The sequence below is a fragment of the Carassius gibelio genome, chromosome A2, assembly GCF_023724105.1.
Source record: "Carassius gibelio isolate Cgi1373 ecotype wild population from Czech Republic chromosome A2, carGib1.2-hapl.c, whole genome shotgun sequence".
NCBI classification, from domain to species: domain Eukaryota; kingdom Metazoa; phylum Chordata; class Actinopteri; order Cypriniformes; family Cyprinidae; genus Carassius; species Carassius gibelio.
Genome location: NC_068372.1, coordinates 16092168 through 16116204, shown reverse-complemented (window position 1 = coordinate 16116204; position 24037 = coordinate 16092168). Strand labels below are relative to the sequence as shown.

The 24037-nt window shown below is 38.4% G+C and overlaps 1 protein-coding gene across 3 annotated transcripts in view; it reads right to left on the bottom strand.

Annotated features, from left to right (window-relative positions):
• LOC128028462 (microtubule-associated protein 4-like) overlaps positions 1-24037 on the bottom strand; it is a 45813-nt gene that overhangs the window by 15798 nt on the left and 5978 nt on the right. Inside the window, exons 3-9 of one of the 3 annotated variants that reach the window (XM_052615767.1) lie at positions 20599-20709; positions 20397-20486; positions 20091-20282; positions 6722-7146; positions 5016-5133; positions 4571-4630; positions 94-335 (exon numbers count right to left, since the gene is read on the bottom strand). In XM_052615767.1, coding sequence (XP_052471727.1) covers positions 94-335; positions 4571-4630; positions 5016-5133; positions 6722-7146; positions 20091-20282; positions 20397-20486; positions 20599-20709 — 1238 coding nt within the window. Of the gene's footprint in view, positions 1-93; positions 336-4570; positions 4631-5015; positions 5134-6300; positions 6499-6721; positions 7147-9861; positions 10808-15398; positions 16030-20090; positions 20283-20396; positions 20487-20598; positions 20710-24037 lie in introns of those variants that run through there. The other 2 variants (XM_052615768.1, XM_052615766.1) reach the window with 2 other exon arrangements.

Below are 24037 nucleotides of genomic sequence, written 5' to 3'. Positions count from 1 at the left end.
GTGCATTAACTATGTGTGTCTCTAAAGCCCAAATTATTTCATTCCTTGCACACATGCAAATTCTCCTGGTTCTTTATTGACCAGTCAACTCACCTTGCCTCCTCCAGGTTGGTACTTCAAGTTATTGGTGGAACCGATCTTGGAGCGCACATTTTTTAGATCCGGTAGTGGTGCGTTGGTGGGCCGGATGTTTCGAGGGGCTCGTGGTACAGGAGGCTTCCTCTCTAGGGGAGTCTGCTTGGGTACGGGGGGTTTGGTGATACGGGAGGGACGAGGGGTCGGGGTCCCATTGGTGGCTGCTGTACTGGTGGCAGAGGATGGTGTGCGAGTTGTCCCTGGAGTTGTTTTAACAGCAAAACAAAATGCAAGTTTCTGTAGCAGCAAACAGCAGAATACAGGAGGTTTAATACAGTATGCATGAGAGATCACAGAAGGATAAGTCCTGTTGTCATTAACCTCATGAATGTTTTTCACCAGAAAAGTGCTCTGTGTATGTACACAGAGATGCAAAGAGGAGTTGAAGGCTCTATCATTGCGATGTTTTGAGACAGGCATCTGTGAGTAAGTCTATCCCTGACTATGTCAGCAGCTTCAGATCTGATGACTAGCAAATGCACTAGTCAGTGTGCATTAGCTCAGAACTGCTGTGTTTTCAGGAAAGAGTAGAGGTAAATTTCTCACCCTGCTCTTTAAGCCTCCATCAAATCAAGATTCAGTAACAGCTACAGACAAGTAAGCACCTTGCTCAGTGGATAACTGTAAAGAGGATCTCTCCTATCTTGAATCTGTTGGACTTTTGGTTATTTATCCAGAATTGGTTTAATTTCATTTAATGGTTGTTATTCAAGTCTCTGCTAATTGAAATGTGTGTCTTTCTTAAAATTTGGATGGTTTGTTTGTAGAATATTGGGAAAAAAGATATTTGAATGCACAGTTAAACTAATTTTATATTACATCCAGTCTCATAGCCTTAAATGGTATAATGATCTTAAACTTAATGATAAGGGTATATCATAAAGCAACTTCTGGAAATTAAAATGCATAGGAATTTATTACTCTACTGGGAAATAAAGTTTTGTTTACAATGTACAACACTGCTATAATAAGCTGTCAATCAGTCACTGAATTGTCCAGTACAAGTGCAATTAATGAAAATGGAAAATTCATGAAAATTTGTCCATCTTCTACTCACCCTTGAAGCATCCTAGGTTTATGTGTTTTTTTCTTTCAGAATAATCCAACCGGAGTAATATAAAAATTTTTACTTGCTCTTCCAAGCATTTCAATGGGGGTCTGTGGGTGTTTGCTGTCAACAGTTCAGAAGAAGTGAAATAAACCGCGCGCATCTGTAATAAAACGTCCCATTAATCGAATCACCAAAGGCCTCACGGTACGATATTATCACAATACTTTTGTCATGATACAATGTTATTGTGATTTTAAATATACTATGATATTCTGCAATATATTGCGATATAACTGTGCAACTTGAACTTTAGACCTTTAATTGCAATTGGGGCATTAGAAAGTAAATTACTGTTAAATTAAAATTAAATTAAATTAAATAAAACATGTAGTCTTACATCTAGGTATGCACCTAAATGAAAACGAAAACCGAAAATTCTGGATGCACTTGGCCGAAAACCGAAAATGCTTTGTAATGATTATTTATTAAATAATATAGTCATTTTATAAGACTTTTTAAATGTAACTAAATTTGAATGATACTGAATAATAATAATAAAAAAACACAAGCCAATAAAATTACTACACTTTTACTGAAAGTAATAAAACTGGAAAGTAACAATAAAACTGGACAGTATTTATATTAACATTGGTAACACTTTAAATAAGGTTCATTAGTTAACATAAGTTAACTACTTTAGTTAACTAACTAAGAATAAACAATAGTTCTTCAGCATTTACTAATCTTAGTTCATGTTAATTTCAACATTTACTAATTCATTATTAAATTCAACAGTTGTGCGAGTTAACAGTTAATGCACTCTGAATTAACATGAAGTAAATGATCAACCGAATTCTCATTAAATAACATTAGGAAAGATTAACCTTTAATAAATGTATTTTTAATTGTTTGTTCATGTTAGTTAATACATTAACTAACATTAACTAACCTTACTGTAAAGAGTTACCTTAGTATTAATTATCAATATATTATTTTTATTCACTTCTATGTAACAGAATCAGACATTAAGTTTTTTTTTTTTTTGGACTAATTATCCAAATAATATATAGTCCTACAAAGCTATTATTATCAGAGCATATGAGCAGAGCATAGCGTCACTGAAGGTAGCATCATTTTAACATTGTTGCCCAGTACAGCTGCACTAGTCTACACCATGTTACTGCACAGTAGCGCTACTACAAACAGGAAATTTTCTGTCGGCACATTATTTGAGTGGACTTTGCGTTTCCGGTGAGCATGAGCGGTACACGAGCATAGAGCAGAATATTGATCGGAGCGTCAAACTGCACAGTGACAAGGAGAGTGAAACATGTGCACTGAACACTGGCGGGCAAGCGCGGCACACCATATATTATTATTATTATATGTAGCCTATATTTTCTGCTTGCATTTTTCGGCCAATTACAGACCTGCCAACCTATTTGTATTTGAGTACCATCAGCGGGGTGTGGGGGTGTATGGGTGTTGGAGTTAGGGTAAACAGTTTACAGTTTTACTGTTTTTTACTGTTTACCGTAACTGTTTAGTTAGTTTGTGCTCAAGTTGTCACAAGTAAATACGTTCGATGACTTAAGACATAACACATAAGACACCCTTTTTCGCCAACTGCTGCCGTATTTGTGTAATATGAAGAAATGGTCACTGAACGAATCAGTGAATGAATCATTTTGGTGAACGAACTGAAAATCAACGAATCTCTTGAAAGAATAAAAATTTCCACCACTAAATTCCATGCAACATAAATGGATTTTTAAAATTTTTGTTTTTAGTGACCCGCCCCGCAATAAAGTGCCAATTTCTTAACCTGCCCCAACCCAACCCACTATCACACGCAGCCTTTCTGTCAGAGCTTCTAAAGTGTTTGAGCGCGAGCCGCTTTGAATTGAAACTGTAAACTATAGGCTACTAGGAAAGAAATAAAACGCCGAAAATATTTAAGTGCAAACTAAAGTTTTTGCACAGTGAAGAGTGACAAAACGTACCAGTCTACTTTGAGGTGAAAATGCATAGCCGGTACGCAAAATGCGTACAGGTCGGCAGGTCTGCAATTATTTTCGGATGTCGGGGCTTTCCTGATGACTATCTGCGATGCCGTTATCTTTATTTTACTAACTTACTGTATGTTGAAGGTGACCCAGCTGACCTCACCATTATTCTACCAAATAGTATACTAAAAGATTGATAATTGGAATCTATGTATCGATACAGTGTTGTCGCGGAAAATAACGCAATACTATACTGTACCGATTTTCCCCCCACCCCTAGTGGTTAGTGACAAGCGCGGAAAGAACAAAACAAAACGCTGGTCACGATTTAGAAGCACACAATGAGGATTTGTAAATGTAATAAACAAATCTCCATATTCATCGGGAAGAAGGAGGCGGGAACCGGCGCACAATCAAAAGCACTTTAATAATTCATAAATAAATACAAAACGGCGCACCAGCCCCTCACGGACGACTGGTGCGCACAAATAAAAGCCAAAACATAAAATAATATCCCAGGCCTGGTCCTCTCTCCTCCTTCACGGTCGTCGCTCCAGTTTTATATCCTTCCATCTCCTACGTGGGACTCGATACTAGCGGTGGGGCTCAGGTGTAGCTCATCTCCAATCACTACACCTGGCCTCACTCCTCGTTCCCACGCCTCTCGGCCCCGCCCCACTCGCCACAGTAAAGAAAAAGGTCAGAGGACTTCGAAAAAAGCCAAGAGGAGACTGTTTTTCCTTTGTTAAAGTAAGGAAACTTTGCTCGTACATTTCCCAGAAGAGCGCGTGTAACGCATATGTCTTCCATGTTCCGCCTGCATGTCTTCTGCGTCCCACAGTCAGCAGATGTTAGAAAAAAAGTGTTATGTTTGAAATCTGGATATTTATCTAACAAAAAAAGCACGGATTCACTACAGGAAGCCTTTATTCGACCCCCCCCCCCCTCCCCCCCCCCCCCGGAACCGTGTGAGGGACGTTTTATTACAGATGCACGCACTTTATTTCACGTTTTCTGAAACTGTTGATGACAAACACCCGATTACCCCCATTGAAGGGCTTGGAAGAGCAAGGACAATTTTTTTATATAACTCTGATTGGATTATTCTGAAAGAAGAAAGTCTAATACACCTAAGATGCTTCGAGGGTGAGTAGAAGATAGACAAATTTTCATTCTCCGGTGAACTAACCCTTTAAAGCTAAACAAGCATCCTAATTTATATTTTGATAGCGATAAAATCAAAGCAATCTAACCAATTTTATACTGTATGTAAATATCACTGCCAGTATGTACGGTAGTATCACATTTAATATACTATGTGTAATTTATAACAGTATGTAAAATATTTCTCTGGATAAGAAAATGGCTTCATTCTTACCTGGTGTTTTCTTTGCACTTGTCTTTTTCACCTCTCCTGCTTGGCTTTCAGTCTTTGTAGCTGTAAACAGACATAATCAAATAAAAAAATGTCAATTTTAATCTCATTAACCTGATTTTTAATCACTGAATGCTTAACCTGAGCTCCTACAGATACAGTAGTTCCAAGACAGGAATCAAAATGAGGCTCAGAAGTGCAAACACTGTTGGATTGTACTGTTGTTTAGCAACTTGCCAGTTGTTTCACTGAAGAAACACCTTTACAAAATCTTTCAGTAGACAAAAAATAAATAAATAAATAAATAAAATAAAAAATTATGGTCTAGGTAGGAACTTTATACTATGCATGCAATTATAAAGACTGTAAGTGAATGCCCCATATTAATCATTGTAAAACTCAATATGACGTCGTTCCTGACTGAGCTCTATATGAAGGAACAACTCACCTGAGGAGCGTTGAGCAGAGGTGGTAGTTGGGGTGTTAGTGCTGTTTTTAGAGTTTGTAGCAGATGCAGCTTTAGCCTTTTGCACTGGAGGGCGACGCTGGGTTGCTGTTTCAGAAGACTGAAGAAAACAAGAAGTCATCAGCAGGCTGAAGTGAACAACCAGGGGAAATCAGGTGAAGTCAAGAAAGTGATTAGATGAGTTGTATACATAAGGTGGCCTAATGTTTCAGGGTGACTTATCAGTTAAGGCAGTTTGACTACTTGAAATCTTGAAAAAAGCAATGTTCCATCGACCCAGATTGAGGTTCTGATCATGACCTTGATCACCAAGTAGATTTTGGTTTATTGGGTATTGGTGTGGACCTTTGATATTGAATTTGATTACTTTTTTCTGTTTGTTTGTTTTTTTTGTTGGGAGCAAACCTAAAAAAAATTCTGTAATTAAAATAAATGCATTGTTTTGAAGTTAAAATGTACAACATATAATTTACTACTATTAATATAGTATATTTTTTCGGTAACACTTTAGAATAAGGTTCCATTAGTTAATGTTAGTTAATGTATTAATTAACATGAACAAACAATGAATAATACATTTATTACTGTATTTATTCATCTTCGTTAATGTTAGTTAATGAAAATACAGTTATTCATTGTTAGTTCATGCTTATTCACAGTGCATTAACTAACGTTAACAAGCACAACTTTTGATTTAAATAATGCATTAGTAAATGTTGGAATTAACATGAACTAAGACTTATAAATGCTGTAGAAGCATTGTTCTTGCTTAGTTCATGTTAACGAAGGTAGTTAACTAACATTAACTAATGGAACCTTATTCTAAAGTGTTACCATTTTTTCTAATAATAATAAAAATCTCTCTTACCTAAAGGACAATAAAAAAATGACACTAAATAAAAAGGTGAGTGATCTGAATTATAGATTCAGAATCCACAACCTCCATTCATGAAAGTTGGAGGAAAAGTAATTTAGAACCTAATCACAACAGAGAGGCATATAATTAGTCAAATTAATTGATAGATGTCCTAGCTAAAAGAAAATTAACAGGACAGGACAGGACAAAATTGCAAAAAGACAAAAAAACACCTCTCTTTTGGGATTTTGCTGGTGATAGAACATTTTGAGTTTACAATGACACAGAGGGCAAGCCATGGGCTGATTTTAAGTGAAGAGAGATGGGCAACAGAGAAAGTAACAAATGGTCTCCCCTGTGGATTGTAGGCCGGGTGCCAAACCACAGCTGAGGGAAATGCCATTAACTCACCTTGGCCTTAGTCTCAAGAGTAGTTGAGGTGGTGGGGATTTTCTTGGTGCCAGCAGTGGGGGTTGAGGCTTTGGGCACAGGGCTTTTTTTATTGGCAGAGTTGGTGGTGGGAGAGATGCGCTTGGTGGCACCTGCACTGTCTCCAGTGGACAGCGAGTTTGGTCTTGCTGAGCTTTGTTTGGTTGACCCAACTGAAGGCTATATGCATGTATTTGCAAAATGCACAACATAAAAACAAGATGCAAACATGGGAGCATGATAAAAACAAATTGTTCATAAATCATAAGTTGTGGGTTTGGGTAACTGATCTTTATTCTTAATAAAGATGGCAAAATGAGAGCAAACACCTCTTCTTCTCAAATGTGGCAATTTAACTAAAAGCATATTAAATTAATGAAGTCCCCTTGTTTTTCAGACTTACCTTGGGCTTATTATCTGGACTGGTCACCTCCTTTCTCCCATTAGCTGTCGGAGACTTAGCAGGTCCTTTAGCAGTCATTGCATTTTTCTCAGCTTTGGCTGTCTTGTCCATTTTTTCTCCCTTGTCCTTCTTCTCCTCTTTCTCCTTGTTTGTCTTCTCAGGTTTGTCTACTTTCTCAACCTTCTGGTTTTTCTCAGCTTTATTATCCTGTTTCTCCTCTTTCTCGACTTTCTTCTCATCTTTGATGATCTTCTCACTCTTCTGAGTCTTATCCACACTGTCTGTTTTCTTTGTGATCTCATCTTTCTTTTCCAGGTGATCAGTCTTCTCAGGCTTGTCCTGCTTCTCAGTTATGTTGATGTTTCCCATCTTCAGAGCAGTTTCAACCTTCTCCATTTTCTCTTTGGCTGTCTTATCTTCTTTCACTTTAGAAAAGACAAATTTGAAATTCCCATATTTAATTAAGCAAATGTGTATTTACATTTATTTACAAAAATGAAAAAGATTCAAAATAAAAATAAAATAAAAGATTCATTCTCTCTAAACATCTCATTTCCGTGAGCCCTCACTGCTGTGATTGGTCAGATGGCGCAGTCCTTTGTGATTGGTCCAGATTCTTCTACTGCGGATTCTTCTACTGCGTACCGCGCATCGTTTACAAAATGCACATTATCATGTCAGAATGTCAGTCCTGGAGACTTGTCAATAAATAGAAAAGATGGTATGGATTGTAGCCTACCAACTCGAGCTGGAGTCTGATGATGAAACAGTTGAACTGACTGATCAACAAGAGACTGATTCACAAGCACAAATGGAGCAGGATGCAGGATATTTCTGTGGTGAGTAGAGGTGCTCCGATCAAGATCGGCCGATCGTTATGTGCATCTCGTCAGTAAATTTCTCTAATCTAATCAGCGGTAAATTCCATCAGGTGCATGATTTCACATTGAGCAGCTACACAGAGCCATTGTTAACTGAGAAGCTGCGCAAATCCACTTCATTTTTGCGTTTATTTGCGCATCAACGGCTCTGTGTAGTAACAGCTGCTCTATGTGAAATCACACACCTGATAGATCATCGGCCGATTGTGATCGAAGCACCCCTAGTGGTTAGTGTCAAGATTGCCAAGTTTGTGGATAAACAAAAAAATGTACTCTCATAGCATAGGATACAGCGTCTTCTCGACATGATGTTAATCACAAAGAAATTGTACTTTTTGTGGGCAGACAAGTTTGCAATGTAAAACGCAAATGTGTTACTTTGTGACATAGAGCCGTAACAGAATAAGATTCAAATTCCTGATGACTCGTTTAGGCAACTGCAAGCCGACTATTTTTTTTTTTTTTTTGACAGACAAAAAGCTTTATCCATCGTGCAGTCAGCTTCACAACTTTGCAGATAGTTTATGTTTAAATACAGCTACATGACATGCTGCATAAAAGGTAATAGTCGAAAAGGCATAATGGGGCACTTTAACAGTATGCTACAATTTATGTCTCAGTCTCAGTACATTATGATAATAAGAATGAGAGTAGAAGAGCATGAATGATCATGGAAAAGGGAACAGAAAGTGACAGTGCCTTGAGCGGACAGAAAGAAAAGCACATTGTCAGCCTGGATGCCTTATGTAACTTGGCACCATTCTCCCCACAAAATGAAAAGTCAGTGGCCAAGTGGAAGACCAAAAACAATGTGTGTGTGAGAGAGAAAGAAAAAAACAACAAAGAAAGAAAGGACAGAAAGAAAGAGTACACTGTTCCCAAGAAAGGGTGAAAAATACTAATTGAAAGATGTGACGGGTCAACATAATGTCTAACACATCAATTTTATTGTTGTTACTATTTTTTATTTATTTATGCGATATTTAGTAAAGTATATTTTTATTGGATTGTTTTTCACTGTGGCCTTCTTATTATTTTCTTATTTTGATATGAAGAAGATATATAAGTCTTTTAAATTTTTAAAGACTTTTCACACCGAAAAACTGATTTTGTGATACTTTTTATTAACATTCGCGTGGAATAAAATTCTTATAATGCTTGAGAGATAATTAGTTAGTAAGTTAGAAATTTGTTAATAGTTAGAAATGTCATGAACATTTAGTATGTCTTCAGTAGGGTGCCGTCAGAGACCCTGGAAGAAAACTATAACCCTAATTCTCCCTCTGAAGCTCTTCCCTCAGTTACAGATGGATAAATGGATGGTAATATGCCAGAGTGAATACGTGTGAAACGTGGGCTCATCTCAGTACAGCAAAAGCTAATTATGACTAAAGGAAATCCATAAGGTTACTCTCTTGATATTTTTGTGTATCCCTGCAGGCGGCCAGTAGCTCACACAGCAAATCTTATCCATCTTTCTGTCTATCTCGTATCTATAACCTCTGCATCTGGCAATCTGTTTTCATCAGGTGTGTTAATACACAGATATGCACACACACAATGCCATCTGCAAGAGCATTTGAAGAAACAAAATCAAAATATACTACCATTCAAATGTTTAAGCTCAGTAAGATAAAAAAAAAGTTAACAATACTTTTATTCAGCAAAGACATGTTAAATTGATACAAAAGACAGTGAAGACGTTTACATGTTATAAACAATTTCTACTTTAAATAAATGTTCTTTTAAACTGTATATTTTCAGAGGATTCTGAAAAAAGTTACATTTTCTCAAAACGATTAAGCTGTTTTCTACACTGATAATTAAAATATGTTTCATGAGCATATTAGAATAATTTTTGAAGAATTATTTGTCACCGGATACTGGAGTAATGGCTTTGCCATAACAGGAATGCATTACATTTTAAAATATATTGAAATAGAACAATGTTAATTCAAATTGTAATAATACTTCATAATATTACTGTTGTATTTTTGATCAAGTAAATCAGTCTTGCTGAGCATAAGAGGCATATTTCAAAAATGTAAAAAACAACAACTTTTGAATGGTTGTGTATTTCCAGCCCTGTTACACTATATAGTATAGTATATACAGATCAACTGAACTACATCAGTTGATGCAAGGACACAAGTACACAAAATGCTATGCAAGAACCAGAACTCTAGAGAGCCACCATACTTTAAACAGATCCCAATCCTACATCACACCACAGAGATCACAGCAGCTGATCTCACCTACCATTACAGACAGCTTTAGACTGAATCTCAGGAGATGAAACCACATTTCCGCTTCCCGATGGCTGTGATGGTAACTGTATCCTTTGAGAACTCTGTGGCACACCAGCAGGTTGTTCTTTCTTTGTAGTAGGGGCTGATGGGATGCTCATGGATGGCGGAACACTCTGTTTGTCCTCTACGGTGAAGTATTTGATGGCGGTCTGAGGTGGCGGCACATCTTTGCCTGGATATTTATCGGGCAGCTGAAGGCTAGCAGGCACTGTCAGGTGGGTACTGTCTGACATTGTGCGCTGGACAACTCGGCTCTGTTGCATGGGGGGTGACATGGGTGGGCGCGTTCCTGCATTTCCCTCAACTTCACCCTCGACATAGCTGTCATTCACCACGCCAATCACGCAATAATTTGGTGCGAGGCCTGTTTTCAAGATGCTGGGGGGTGGATCCCAAACTCTGTCTGAAGATGTCAAGATGCCACTCCTTGGTGAAAGTCCTGATGTCACCCCATTGGTGGAAAGGTCTTTCCCTGAAGACGCGGGTGATGGAGAGCTTGAGACGCTTGTGGGACTTTCTGCTGCACTGCCCAAATTCTTCCCACCCCTGCTGCTCTGGTGACTGGTTACCCATTGGTCGACCTCCTGGCTGACTGCTGTCGACTTGGTGAAAAGGTCCTGCTTGTCGTCCTCTAACAGTCTGGAGGATTGCAGACTGCCTGGCTGCCCCTGCTGCCAGTTCCAGCCCTGGGCAGCTGTTGACGATGCCAAGCCTGGTATGGAGGGATCAAACCTAAGATCTCTGCACTCTGAACGCTGGGATGACATCCTTACAGTCCTTGTCGCTCAAGATATATTTGTTCTGTATCAAGGTGTCTATCCGTCAGTAAACGGCATTGATTTAGATGAGTAAGTCTATAGCGCTGGTCTCTAAACCTCCCTCAATGCTGAGGCTGAGATGACTCTGCTTCTCTCTCCCAATTCCCCCTCCTCTCTCTCGTTCTCTCTCTCACCCTAATTCTGTCCGCACATTCCTTCCAAGTCTTCGATCACGTGATCACGAGAACCGCGTCTTTATTGGATGCTCCGTACTGAAAACCCTTGCTTTTAGCATCTAGCGTGTTTATAAATACCCCTTTCTCTCTCTCACTCACACATTGTCTTGTTTGGTGCTCAGAATGCTCTAGCAGACGCAAGTGTGCCCCTTTACCCTTAGCGGTGGTGACGAAAGATGTCATCATTGCCTGGTCCTCAGGCGCCATGTCCGACTCTCAACAAAATAACACCAGTATCAATCACATTTGGAGCAATCAGCTGAACCATTATATTCATCCGTCTCTCACATATGAGGTTGATGGACGTGTGACCTCTGTTGTTTACTGTGTCTTTCTTTCTCTAGAGAGTTCTTATGAGAGTGTGTTAAAGGTATAGTTCTCCCAAAAATGAGAAGTCTGTCATCATTTACTCACCCTTGCATTTTACTAAACTTTCTCCTGTGGAAAACAAAAGAAGATATTCTGAAGAATGCTCCAAATGCCCAATTTAATGGAAGTCTTTGGAGTTCAAAATCACTTTGGATGCCATTAACTTTCTTTGTAAGGACAAGAAAACAAACCAGTCAAGCAAGTCAGACTAGACCAATGGCAACATAGACAGGTAGCAGACATGTCCTTGTCCTTAAACACCATGAACAACACAAGGTCAAAGTAAATGCGACCCAAAATAGCCATCTATTTGCGTGCAATGGATAAACGTTTTGTGCAGATCACAGGCTCGTGAGTGCAAAAAAAAAACAACCTTTCTTACACTCAAACAGATAAATCAAATACTCAGACACTAGCCCTTCAAGAAAATAAATAAAATAAATGTTTAAATCCTCTCCCTACAGCCATTAGTCACATCAGCCCTTAGACATAAGTCCAATTCCAGTTCAGTCATGTCCTTTCACTGTCTTCTGTTTTTATGGTGACACACACATGATGATCTAGCCTGGTAATACCAGACTCTGCTAGCGAAATGAAATTGAGCGGAAGTAGGAAGTCTGACGTAGTCAGGCTACTGATGATCACATCAAGGATGACAATTATTCATGAAAAAAAATTCATTAAACATATATAAGCAGAGATACATAAATCACCTCCACAATCCGTCTCAACAGCAGTGTTCTGCATTATTCTGCACTTTACAGTATGTATCTGCACAGAAATAGCGCATACATTTAAACCTCTATATTAGGTAACCTAAAAACCAGTTAATTACAGGCATTCTTACATGAAAAATGTGAGCAGTAAAAAAAAACGTGGTTTTAAAATTATATCAGGGACTGCAAAACCTGTATTACATCTTACTCTTCTGGCCCCCACTGCATACGCCATTACAGATTTGAGCAGAGGCATGTGATGTCATAATTCATGTGTAGTCTGACTGGCTCAGGGACCTTAATTAGAGTGAACTTCACACACACACAAAGTACAATGCATCAGCTGCAGTGGCCTTCCAGGCCAGTGACGGATAAAAAAGAAGTCTTTTATCTCTGACCGTCTCATTGCTTTAATGAGTCAGATTCTTGTGAATGGATTTTGTTGCATAAGGACATGTCAGATGTATTTTACTGTTTACATTCCTCTAAGAACACATTGCACTACATCATATAGTTCAATATACAGAGGATATCAAAAGTTCCTGTCACTTCATTTCATTTTCCAGTGTATTTTTTATCTTGGTTTCAATGGCACAAATTATTATTATTTTTTTCTATATTGTCTCTGGATTTTTGTCATTAATCTGTTTACCATAATTAATGATTAAAATAAACAATGTTTGTCAATATAATATTTGTTGTTATGATTATGTGACATTAGGACAATAAATTAATGCATCTGACATGGGCATATACAGTATTGCCATTATTGTATTCAAAAAGTTTAAATGTTATTATATTATTAACCATATAGAAATGCATCTACATTTACACAAGTTTCATGACGACCATAAATAGAACATTCAGAAAAATTAAGCAATTTTATGCCAGTGAATAAATATTAAAATATCCACCTCTGTATTAAACTATCACAATGTTCTTTTCAGTTACAAAAACACAGCGTAAGAAATGCATTTTAACACATTTAGCGTGGGGTAGAAGATGCAAGCTCATTGAGTAATCGGGAGCTATGTCACAAAGTTTCTATTATTGGAACATATCCTACAGTTACACCCTAGCTTGTTCTTTGGCAGGTCCTATTCGCTGCATCACCAAGGAAACCGCCTCCCATATCCATGGCAACAAGCCCCCCCGTCAATGCAGCTGCTGATATTAGAGTCCTGTGTGGTCAGAACCACCCGAGGGGAGGGAGAGGAAGTGAATGAGCAAGGGCAAGAAAGGACGAGAAGGCTGATGCGAGTAAAGGAAGGGGAAAATGGGCCAAGAAGGGCATCTCCTATTTTTGCATTTAAAAGACCAAAATCCAGAAAAGACCAAGTGTTGTGACAAAAACTAGAAGAACATCTAGATGAATAAACCTGATCAGCTGAAACACAGTGAAAGTCCTGACTCCTTACATCATTCAAGATGTGACCTGTGTTAGCTTTTGATCCGAAGCTACCGCCCAGTACACGATATCCCTCAAAATCCCCTACCAGAGTGCAGCACCTCTCAAATGCCTCTGAACACACCCTAATCACTTGCTATAAAAAGAACAACTCTATGAGTCTTATATAATGGCGAACAGCCCAGCCATCAATTTTACATGAGCTGCCGCAAGAGGATGGGAGAGATAGGAGGAGATGTGTGTGTTTCTGTGTGTGTGTGTGTGTGTGTGTGTGTGAGAGAGTGCAAGAGAAAGAGAGAGACAGAATATCTTAAATTGTGTTCCGAAGACGAACTAAGCTTTTACGGGTTTGGAACCACATGGGGGTAAGTGATTAATGACAAAATTTTATTTTTGGGGTGGAGTTTCCCTTAAAGGGTCAACAATATCTTTGTCTTATTTTAATTGCAAAAGATTTGAAATGATTTTAATTTATTTATCTTTTTTGTTTGTTTTAATAGCAATATCTGGCAACACTGCATCGATGATTCAGCTGTGCAGGTCTGGCTGGGCTGGAACATGGGCTGGAATATGTTATGCAAATGTTGGGGGTGTAAACATTAATGAATCTGACTGTAACGTCACAGTCATTGTTATATTTGGATTTGTCTCTTTTACAGTGATCTTTTGCATGCACAAGATTTACATAAGAAGGAGGAAACAATGGTGTTTGAGGCTCACGGTATGTCATTTCCATCTACAGAACTTTTATTATTCAACTATGCCAAGGTAAATACAGTTTTCCATTCTATGGCACCTTTAATATAATATGGTAAGACACACCAATCTCCAGTATCAAGCAGCAAAACGTGCTGTTTTATACAGCTAAAAATACCTGGACAGAAGCCAGACATAAAATTTCCCGCTCTAACAGGAAAAATAAGGGGGATAAAGGCTTTGAAAAGAAAACACCATGTAGCCTTACTGACAACATTCAAGCTGCAGTAGGGAACTTTTGACGCTCTAGCGGTTAATAAACAGAACTGCTTGCGTCTTGCGGAAGAACATCGTAGCCGGAACTACTTCTCTCTGTTTATGTCTATGAAGAATCACAAAGGTACTGGGTTACTCCGCCGCGGTATCCCCGAAGCAATCTAAAATAGTCAGAATTTAAACACTTATTATAGGTGTACCCTAGTGATTCAGGACAAGCTAAAAACACGGTTTGGAAAATGGATTCATGGTGTACTCGCTTATTATGTTCATTTTTCTACATTTTGAACACAAACAAAGTTACGGACCGCAGTTCTGATTGGTTGTTTTTTACCGGGAGCGCATGACTTTCTGCAAATGGCAATAGGACCACTGGGAGGAGCCAGAGGAGCTTGATTTTTTTCACAGATTATCTGTCTCATATTCTACTGTCAGGACGTAATAACAGGTTTAATAAATATGTAAAAAATATATTTTTACAAAAGTTCCCTACAGCACCTTTAAGTTCAGATGATTAAGGGATTGAACTATGCTTAGAAAAAAAAAATTATGTTCTCAATTATACGTTTTAAAATTTCCAATAGGGATGGATGTTTTAAGGATGGTTAATGGATGGTTAAAAACAGATATATTACTAAGACTGAAAGAGTATAGTATATGGTTTAAATTAATGAAAGAAAAAAAAAACACACTAAAATCAATATTGTGAATTTAGGCTTTTCAACATAATGTACAGTATGAAAATGAATATTCATTTTAAGATTTGATAAATATTACCGGTTATTTTTTTAATTTTTTTTAAGAACTGTAAGTGAACTTTAGATAACAGCAATGTTAATTTTAACATGTTAACACCATATAAAAATAGCAAAAGAGCTGAACTAAATAACTCATTTAATTGTGCATCCCTACTCTCCATATATATCAAAAACACTTCAACAATAAAGTTCATAATATATGGATATACAGTACTACACAAACAGGGGCTGACCCACAATTCACAATGAGCTAATGAGATATTTTCTTACCTGGTTGATGTCCAGTGTTGATCAAACAGTGATTAACATGAAAAGAAGAAAAAAAGAATATCATTAACAGATACTTACAAAACATTTTCTGCTAAAAATTAAAAGGTTAAATAAATCTAAAGATAACAATTTTAAAATCTATGTGTAGGCAGGTGCATTGGCAGACAGACCTCTGAATCTCATTAACATTGGATTGACAGTTATGAACAAGACTAAAGCAGAATAAAGAGTCATATAGCATAAGATCGCAAGGACTGACATACAAAAAACTGTTCAGCCACAGAATGATTAGAATATGTACAATACGACATAGACAGTTGACTAGTTGACACACATCTACAAGTAATGTGCATTTTGAGGGATGCTGTGAACAAGAGAAATTGTACTGAAATCCAGGGGATGGTAGACTAAAGAATAAGTAAGTCGGCTGCCAGTCGTGATGCATAGCGATCAGTGTGTTATGACTGCATTGAAATGTTAAACATCTTTATTAAAAGAATGGGTTACATGCAGCAAAGATCCAAGCTATAGAGGACTAACACAAAGAAAGAAAGAAAGAAAGAAAAATATGGAGTACTTAGTGTCTTACAGAATTCTCTGATACAGAGATAGCTAAGCAGAGGAGGGCCCATTTCATTGAGCCATGCATTATGTAAATCATCTCCATACAGTCTTCATTATCACCAACCTTCCAGATGGGGGGGCTGTGCCAGTGGGGGGTCCTTCTGCTCTGTTTGTGAAGGGATGAAAGGTGTAGCCTCCGGCTTTAAGCTCTTTGCAGTGCTGGGGGGAATTGTTGGGGAAGAGTGACTAACAGCTGGTGCACTCTGAAGGGCAGGGATGTCTGTGCTGATGGACAGTGGGCCAGTGGTCAGATCAGGAGTGGCCTCTGGGGCAGTGGTGTGAGGAATGGGAGTATTCACGGGGGTGCTGTGGGATGGGGGGCTTGCATCTGGGGTCTGTGCCTGCAGCACAGAGTCAAGGAACATAACAGTCTGAGTTGGACTGAGGGCAAAGGCTGACTTCTGGTCGGCATCATTTGGATCAGTCTTTGAATCCATGAGAAACAGATCTGAAGGGTGAATACCAGGCAACTCTAGGTTAGACTTACTGATATCGTCTTTAGTTGATTTATCCTTATTAAACATATCCCTGTCAATCTCATGAGTTGAGTCATCTTTGGGATTCGCAGTGGAGTCTGGGTAATTTGAAAATAAGGAAGTGTTTCTTTGCCCTGTCGGTTGGGGACTGCATGCTTGGGTTCCCGTGAGGTGCAGAGGTTCAGGTGTGAGTGAGGGTGGTGCCCTTCCTTGATCTATGCTAGCACTGGATGGAGGTTTTGAATCACCCAAATTAGGGCTGCTAATGTCCATGTTCATTATGGTTGGATGGGCACTCCAATCCTCTGGTAGCTTCATTCTGCTTTTACTCTTCTTGGCTTTGATACGTCCTCCCCCTCTTTCTTGGAACTCGCTTTCCCAAATGTCTTCATCCCTACTAGGAGGTGACGGACAGCCGTGGTTGGAGCTTTCAGACGGGGTCTCTTCTGAGTCAGGGGAACCAAGACTGTCCAGAAGGTCATACATTTCTTCCCTGTCCTTGCGTTTCTTCTTTTTTCGCTTCTGCTGCTTTCCGGTTCCTTCCTCGATGGACTTTTCCTCACCAGATGCTGCATCTTGACTCTGGAATCCCAAGGTGTCAGTGTGACTCTTTTCTGCCTTGATGGAAGCTCGGGACTGCTCTGTAGAGAGCATTTCCTCACCTGTCCAAGGGCTTCCCAAAACTTCTTTGTGTACAGAGAGGAAGAGGAAGTGTCACTGACTACCATACAAATCTTCGGACAACAAAATTTGTTCATCTCCAACTCATAACAGCAATTAAGTGTCCAAAGAGACAATAGATCAGCTACCCATGAACCACTAATCACTTGCATCATATGGTGTGTTACACCAGAAGATGATATGAAGAAACTATCAATTGATTCACAAATTCACAATGAACAAGCATCCTTCAGTGTGTAGTTCTAAATAATTAGCATTATCCATGGGTTCCCTTGGAAATTTCCATTGGGTTTTGGAGTATTATTTTAATGATTAAAAGATCTCAGAGTAATGTTACTTGAGGAGACTTTCACAGCAGGCTAAATATGCATCCTCCCCAATGTGAGGAAATTGCTGATGGTTTAGCTTGCATTGTGTGAAATATTACGAGCAGAGACTACCACCTTATGAGCTTCTGATCCAGAATTTCAGCATAAGCAGTAACTTCATGTTTTCACATGCTAAAAATTGCATGTGAAAACATTGCAAAAAAATAAAATAAATAAGATCCGAATTCCTTCAGATCTTGCAGGGTATTACAGACACGTCAAGAATTATGGCTTCTGTAAAATTATCAGTTAAACTGTAAGGTGTGCAAGGGCTTATGTGACATTGACTACAACAACAAGCATTTGACAAATTGGGTGTTGTATTTCCTATTTAACAACATATTGTCATGTATTGTGGGGGTGGGGTCTAATGCAATTTCATGTATTCTGAGTAATTTACACAGTTAAAGAGCTGGATTCTCATGCTAAACATGATAGAAAGTTGATTTGGACTTATGACTGGGTATTTCTGTGCCAAATGCACTCCTTCCAGGGTTGTTTAAAGGGGGGGTGAAATGCTATTTCATGCATACTGAGTTTTTTACACTGTTAAAGAGTTGGATTCCCATGCTAAACATGGACAAAGTTTCAAAAATTAAGTTGTATGATTGAAGGAGTATTTCTGTTCCAAAAATACTCCTTCCGGTTTGTCACAAGTTTCGGAAAGTTTTTTTCGAGTATGGCTCTGTGTGACGTTAGATGGAGCGGAATTTCCTTATATGGGTCCTGAGGGCGCGTCTCCCGGAAGAGCGCGCGCTCCCGTTTAGCACAGCACTGAGAGCACAACAGACTTCACTGATCAAAGCAAGAGCGTCGCGAAATGTCACAAAAGGAGTGTGTTTTTGGTTGCCAGGGCAAGACAACCCTGTACAGATTACCAAAAGAGAAACAGCATTAAGGGACCAGTGGATGGAGTTTATTTTTACAGAGCATCAACAGAGTTGTGCAAGTGTTTGTGTTTGTTCCCCTGCATTTCGAAGATGCAAAACAAACAAGGCCCAGTTTGACACCGGATTTGCACATCGTTTATTTCTTAAGGATAATGCAGTCCCAGCGAAAAAGGGTCACAATCGTGTGTTGGAACCGCAGGCGGTGAGTAAAACTGCTTCAAATATCTCTGTGTTGTTAACTTAGCTATTGGCGCGTAAGCACATCAAATAAACAACATGCGATGTTGTCATCAAACTGCACTTTCCACATGTACAGCTTAAAAAAAAAAAAACGACAAAATGGAACTTAGACATTTTCCAAAACCGCTGAGCAAATATATACAGTTTCAATACATACCACATAGAGACGTCGTTCCTGATGCTGCTCTTGTTAAATTTCAGCCTCTGGATCTGATTCTGGATCATAAATATACGCTGAATCTGACTGTTAGCCATGGTTTGTATTGGTTGGTTTTTTCCTCACGGTAATGTCACAGCTTCCAAACACTCTCAACGCAAAAGCTTACTCGTGCTCGTGATTCTTTAGCTCCGCCCACACGTCACGCCTCCAGCCGGTCGTGTTTTTCCGGGAAAAATCAGTACAGACTATCTTTCTCTTATGAATATAAAAAAACTAAAGACTTTTTGGATTTATGAAGAATGCAGTACTACTCTATACGTACTCAAGATTAACAGGATATTGAGTGAAAACGAGCATTTCACCCCCCCTTTAAAATCAACAACCAGACAAACCAGACAAACACGGAACACACAATGGTTGACAACATCAAAATACATTACATTTAAAGCGAAACAAAACTAGTACTGCTAACTGAATTTGGATGATGTTTACTAGTGCTATATTCCAGCTATCAAAGCAGAATTAGATGAAAACTATTTTAATTTCTAGACTCAACCAAACTTTTTTGTTTTGTTTTACATCATATGATTTCTATTTTACATGATCAAGTGATGAAAGGGTTATAACAGTTACCTGGAAGCAGTGGCAGTAACATCTATATTTCAGATATATGGTCTAAAACGTGAAATGGCTTTTAAAACTGGCTCTGGTTCAGAAGACACATTTCTCTTCTCAGTTTCACAGCCATCACACTCACAAAGTAATACTACAGTGTGGCTGAAGAAAATGCCTTCCACCATAATGCACATTTGAAGACAGTGCACACTGGCTAGTCTGAATCAAAGAACAAACTGTGAATGATGATCATTGACTATTATGATCCATCATGTAAAATGTTTTGGAATGGATATTTCAGTATGCAAGATATTTAGTCAAGTAACTAATTACCCCTATTTTTAAGGGTATATATACTCTTGGGATTCAATACTTCATACTCATACTCATAAATCAATGAATCATACTCACAATAAGTTAAAAATGAAAGACCATGAAAAGTATGAAGCATTTATCTTATGACAAGATATTGATGACCCATCCATGCCTTGACCAGACAGAGTGGAACGACATGAGAGCACTTGATCACAGGACATTCTGTGACTTAACAATCAATCAGTATCTTAATATCTGTGTTTAAAGTCTGTCTTACCTGTCCTAGACTGCAGTGAGGTGCCTTAAGTGGCGATAGACTTTACCTGCAGAACTTTCCTGGCTGTTACGAGGGCTCGTTTCACTCGAATTAGTTATCTGGGATGGTTTGGGTGGTTCATTGGCAAACAGGGGTAAGGTCTTCTGAGGTTCACCCATGCTGGGGGGTTTGGAGCTTTGGAAAGGGGCCATGCCAACATTCATATTCATACCAATATTCATTCCAGGCTGAGAGCACCCTGAAGCATAGAGCAGCAGAGCAATACTGCATTAAAACTTAACAGAGCCTGAGGAAATGAACTGAATCGAAGCCACAACCTTAAGTCAGCAAGATCAAGCATTGCTGTGGTTACCCAGAAAAGAGTCCATGCTGTTGTCCTTCACTGCTGATCCCATCTGCTGGTTTCCTATTTGGACAGGCTTTTCAATCATTGATGTTGGTCCTGGAATTAGAAAGACTTGGACTAACGTCTAGTACATAATAATATATATATATTTTTGTGAACTATTTCATGCAGTTCTCTTAAGCAGGTTTGATGTATGCAATGATCCCACCTGATTGAAAGTCATTCTTATAGACATATTGGCCAGGCGGGCTGGGATGGATGTCTCCTTGAGGGTCTTGACGTTGCCCTCCAGTGTGGCCTGCAGACATGAACCCAGGCCCTGAGAAGACAGAAAACATACAAACGGACTCTGTGTAAGTACAGCAACACATGATAGTTTTTAACTAAATTATATATATTTTTTTTTTTTTTCATTTTAATTGTGAATGACACAGAAACACACACACGGTTTAAACAGTTCTTTAATAATTCTGTATAGTAATTTTATGTATGAAATGCTGAATTGCTCAGACACAATTCACAACACCCACCTGAGAATAACCCATCTGTGAAAAAGAGGAGTGTAATGTTTAACTGCGTGATGAACACATCCTCTTCATTAGTGACTTGCATTTACTAAGACTAATTGTTAACTGTAATTGTTGCTTACATGAAATCTGATTGACTGTCTGTCTAGTTTAATGTGTCCCCTATCAAAGGCAATGGGGAGGGGCATTCCTGAAAATAGGCCTGCTCCCACCCATTCCAATGTTTCAATGTCATGAGAAGGGCAACTGGAGATAAGTGATGCTGGGACTGCAGGCCTGTTACTGTAGTAATACAACCAGCTGAGGCTGCTCTATGTTCCCTAGGCAAAGCACTCTATCAGCATCAAAACTGACCGACATGAAGAGCCAGCACTGAACCAGCATTAGCTCAGATACCAGCTCTGGATTAATGATCACACCACCACAGGACTGGGCTGTTCCAATTCCATGCAATTATCTTCTTTGTGGAACAGAATCGTTGTACATGTCACTGTGAGTCATGCGGTGTCTGCTATATTAGCAAGGATGCAATGGAAATCTGTTGGCCAGGCCTTTGTGGTGAATGTTGATAAGGTACAGAGGGGTCGACCCTAATGGGTCTTCTAGGTGATTTGTGTGTTTATGCCTCAAGTAGCATGTTTTCAATCTTCTTTATGCTTCGGGATGTTGATGGAGTACTAAAATAACCAGAGCAGGGTAATGGCCTCACAAAGAGAAGCATATGAACCTGAACACAAGCTACAGTTAAAAGCCAAAAAAATGGAAGAGGAACTACAAATAGTAATTTTTGTCCCAGACATGGGGCACTTGAAGTGCAGACTGCCAAGTCATGCTGTGGTAGAGAGCCTGGTTTTGCAGTTAAAGGGGCTGAAGCTGCAGACATCCTATTCAGCACAGAATCAGTTACATAACGTCATAAACCAATGCTGTACTGTGAGTACCAGCAGCACAGAGAAAGAACCAGAGTTTATCTAACATCCAATATGGTTACAAAAGTACACAAACATGATAGATATACTACACACTTTTTACAGAAATATTGTTTAAGTTAATCAACTAATTAATAAAGTAAAAGATATTGTAAAGAATGTTGGTAACCGAACATCATTGGACCACACTGATTTTCACTCTATGGACAAAAAAAATAAAAATTAAAGATGTTTCTCATATCTCTTTTGTGTTCCGGAGAACAAAAAAAGTCATACAGGTTAGAATTCACATGAGGACAAGTCAACGATGACAAATTTTCCACCATTTTTGGATGGTGTATCCTTTTAAAGCCACTGAAATGATACAGACAATAATTCGACTTGAATCTAAATGCAGTTGTAATTATTTTCACTTAATTTACTAATTCACGTTTAAATACCAACTATTCAGTTGACAAAAGCTCTTTTTCAGTATTTCAATAACTAGACATCAATAATAACCAGAGGGTGCTATTTGTCTATATTCAAAGACTACAGATTTTATATTTCCAATTAAGTGCAGTAGATTAAAATAAATAAACTGCAAATGTATTTTATTGCATGATATACAATGAAGATAATGTTTTCTAAGCCATTTGAAAACCCTTGATGTCTGCAACATTTAATTGTCATATAAGAGCAGAGTAGGACAAGAGTTTTGCAAAAAATATGTAATTTGCCAAAATTCAATTATTTCTTCGGTTTATTAGATGTACGATAATATTAAAATGTTATGATATTAAAAAAGATATTAATGAAAATATATACGATAATGGACTAGTGTAATTTTATCATCTTTCCAAGTAGCTGCACAGCCTGTAATAGCCAGCATATTTATGGATTAATCATCTTTACTTGTACTTTGTTCTTTAGAAATGAGCCTCCAAGCGCTTGTCAACAGACAACTTAAAATTTCCATAGCTCTTTATTACTTTGTCAATAAACAGCCTTTATCTCACACAACCTTTTCAGAGGAAGATGTGTGTCAGGAAAAATATATTCCTTGCCTGCTACCGGGCTGTAATGTTTTATCAATGCTGTCAACTTACGCTCAGTAATAATTACTCACCAAAATGTCAGTTCCAGTAATGATCTGATGAGAAGCTACTACAGAAAGACGGCTTTTGCTATATGCTGATTTTCATAAGCTACAGCCCTAATTATACTGAGAGTGCAAGTCTACACATGGAGGCAGAAATTTAATCTCATATGGATCTTTGACTGAAGCTATTAAAAGTATCTGTCACATCTGCTGTGGACAGATTTGTTGAAGTCAGCATCCACATACATGCTCACCTTTGCACACATATACACATACCTTGCTGTTGTTGAGACTGCATCCTGCTGTACTGATGTCTAAGCATTCTGTCAAGCATTAACCCAATGTCATACTGTAAAAGGTCAACATTTCTGCATATTCTCTTATGAGTACAAAACAAAACACTTTCATATGATCAATATAGGATAAAGAGAAATAGTAAAGGATGGCATAATCCCAGAAACGATTGCCCAAAAGCTTTAAAAGTTCATTGACTTTTACTAAAATAGTTTGTTTTCTAGAAGTTTTACCAATGACTAACTTCACTAAAAGCAGCTCCTTGTAACCCAGGAGGAAGGATGATGTTCGCTTAACCGAACCTAGAAATCCCTCGGATGGGTTCTTGGCAGAAGACATCACAGTCTGAGGCGGCTGGCGGAGCAGGAAAAAAAATCTTAGGGGAAATTCTTAGATCTGCGATGCTGCCAGCCACGATCAGGCGTATGTCCTAGACAAACAAGCATAAAAGCAACCCAAAATACATCGGAATATCAATGAGTTTTTTTCTCATAAAACCAACTTGAACAGGATGTGAAATACACGATAGGAAAAAAATGTGCCTGTGCCACTTTCCATTATATGTTGTGGCAGATAGAGAAGAGAGAAACACATATAAACAACCACAAACAGCATCCACTTCAGATTAGATACATCAGGGACCAACTGCATAAACTTAGCCTCTATGTTAAGACAGTGTCTTAAGAAATAGTCTGAGCAACTACAAGTTAGCCAAGGGGTAATCAGTATTTTTTTATGTAACTTAATGTTTTTGACCAGTCTTAAAGAATGCACCAGTCCAATGCAAAAGTAACACAGTAAATTACAAAAGTGAAA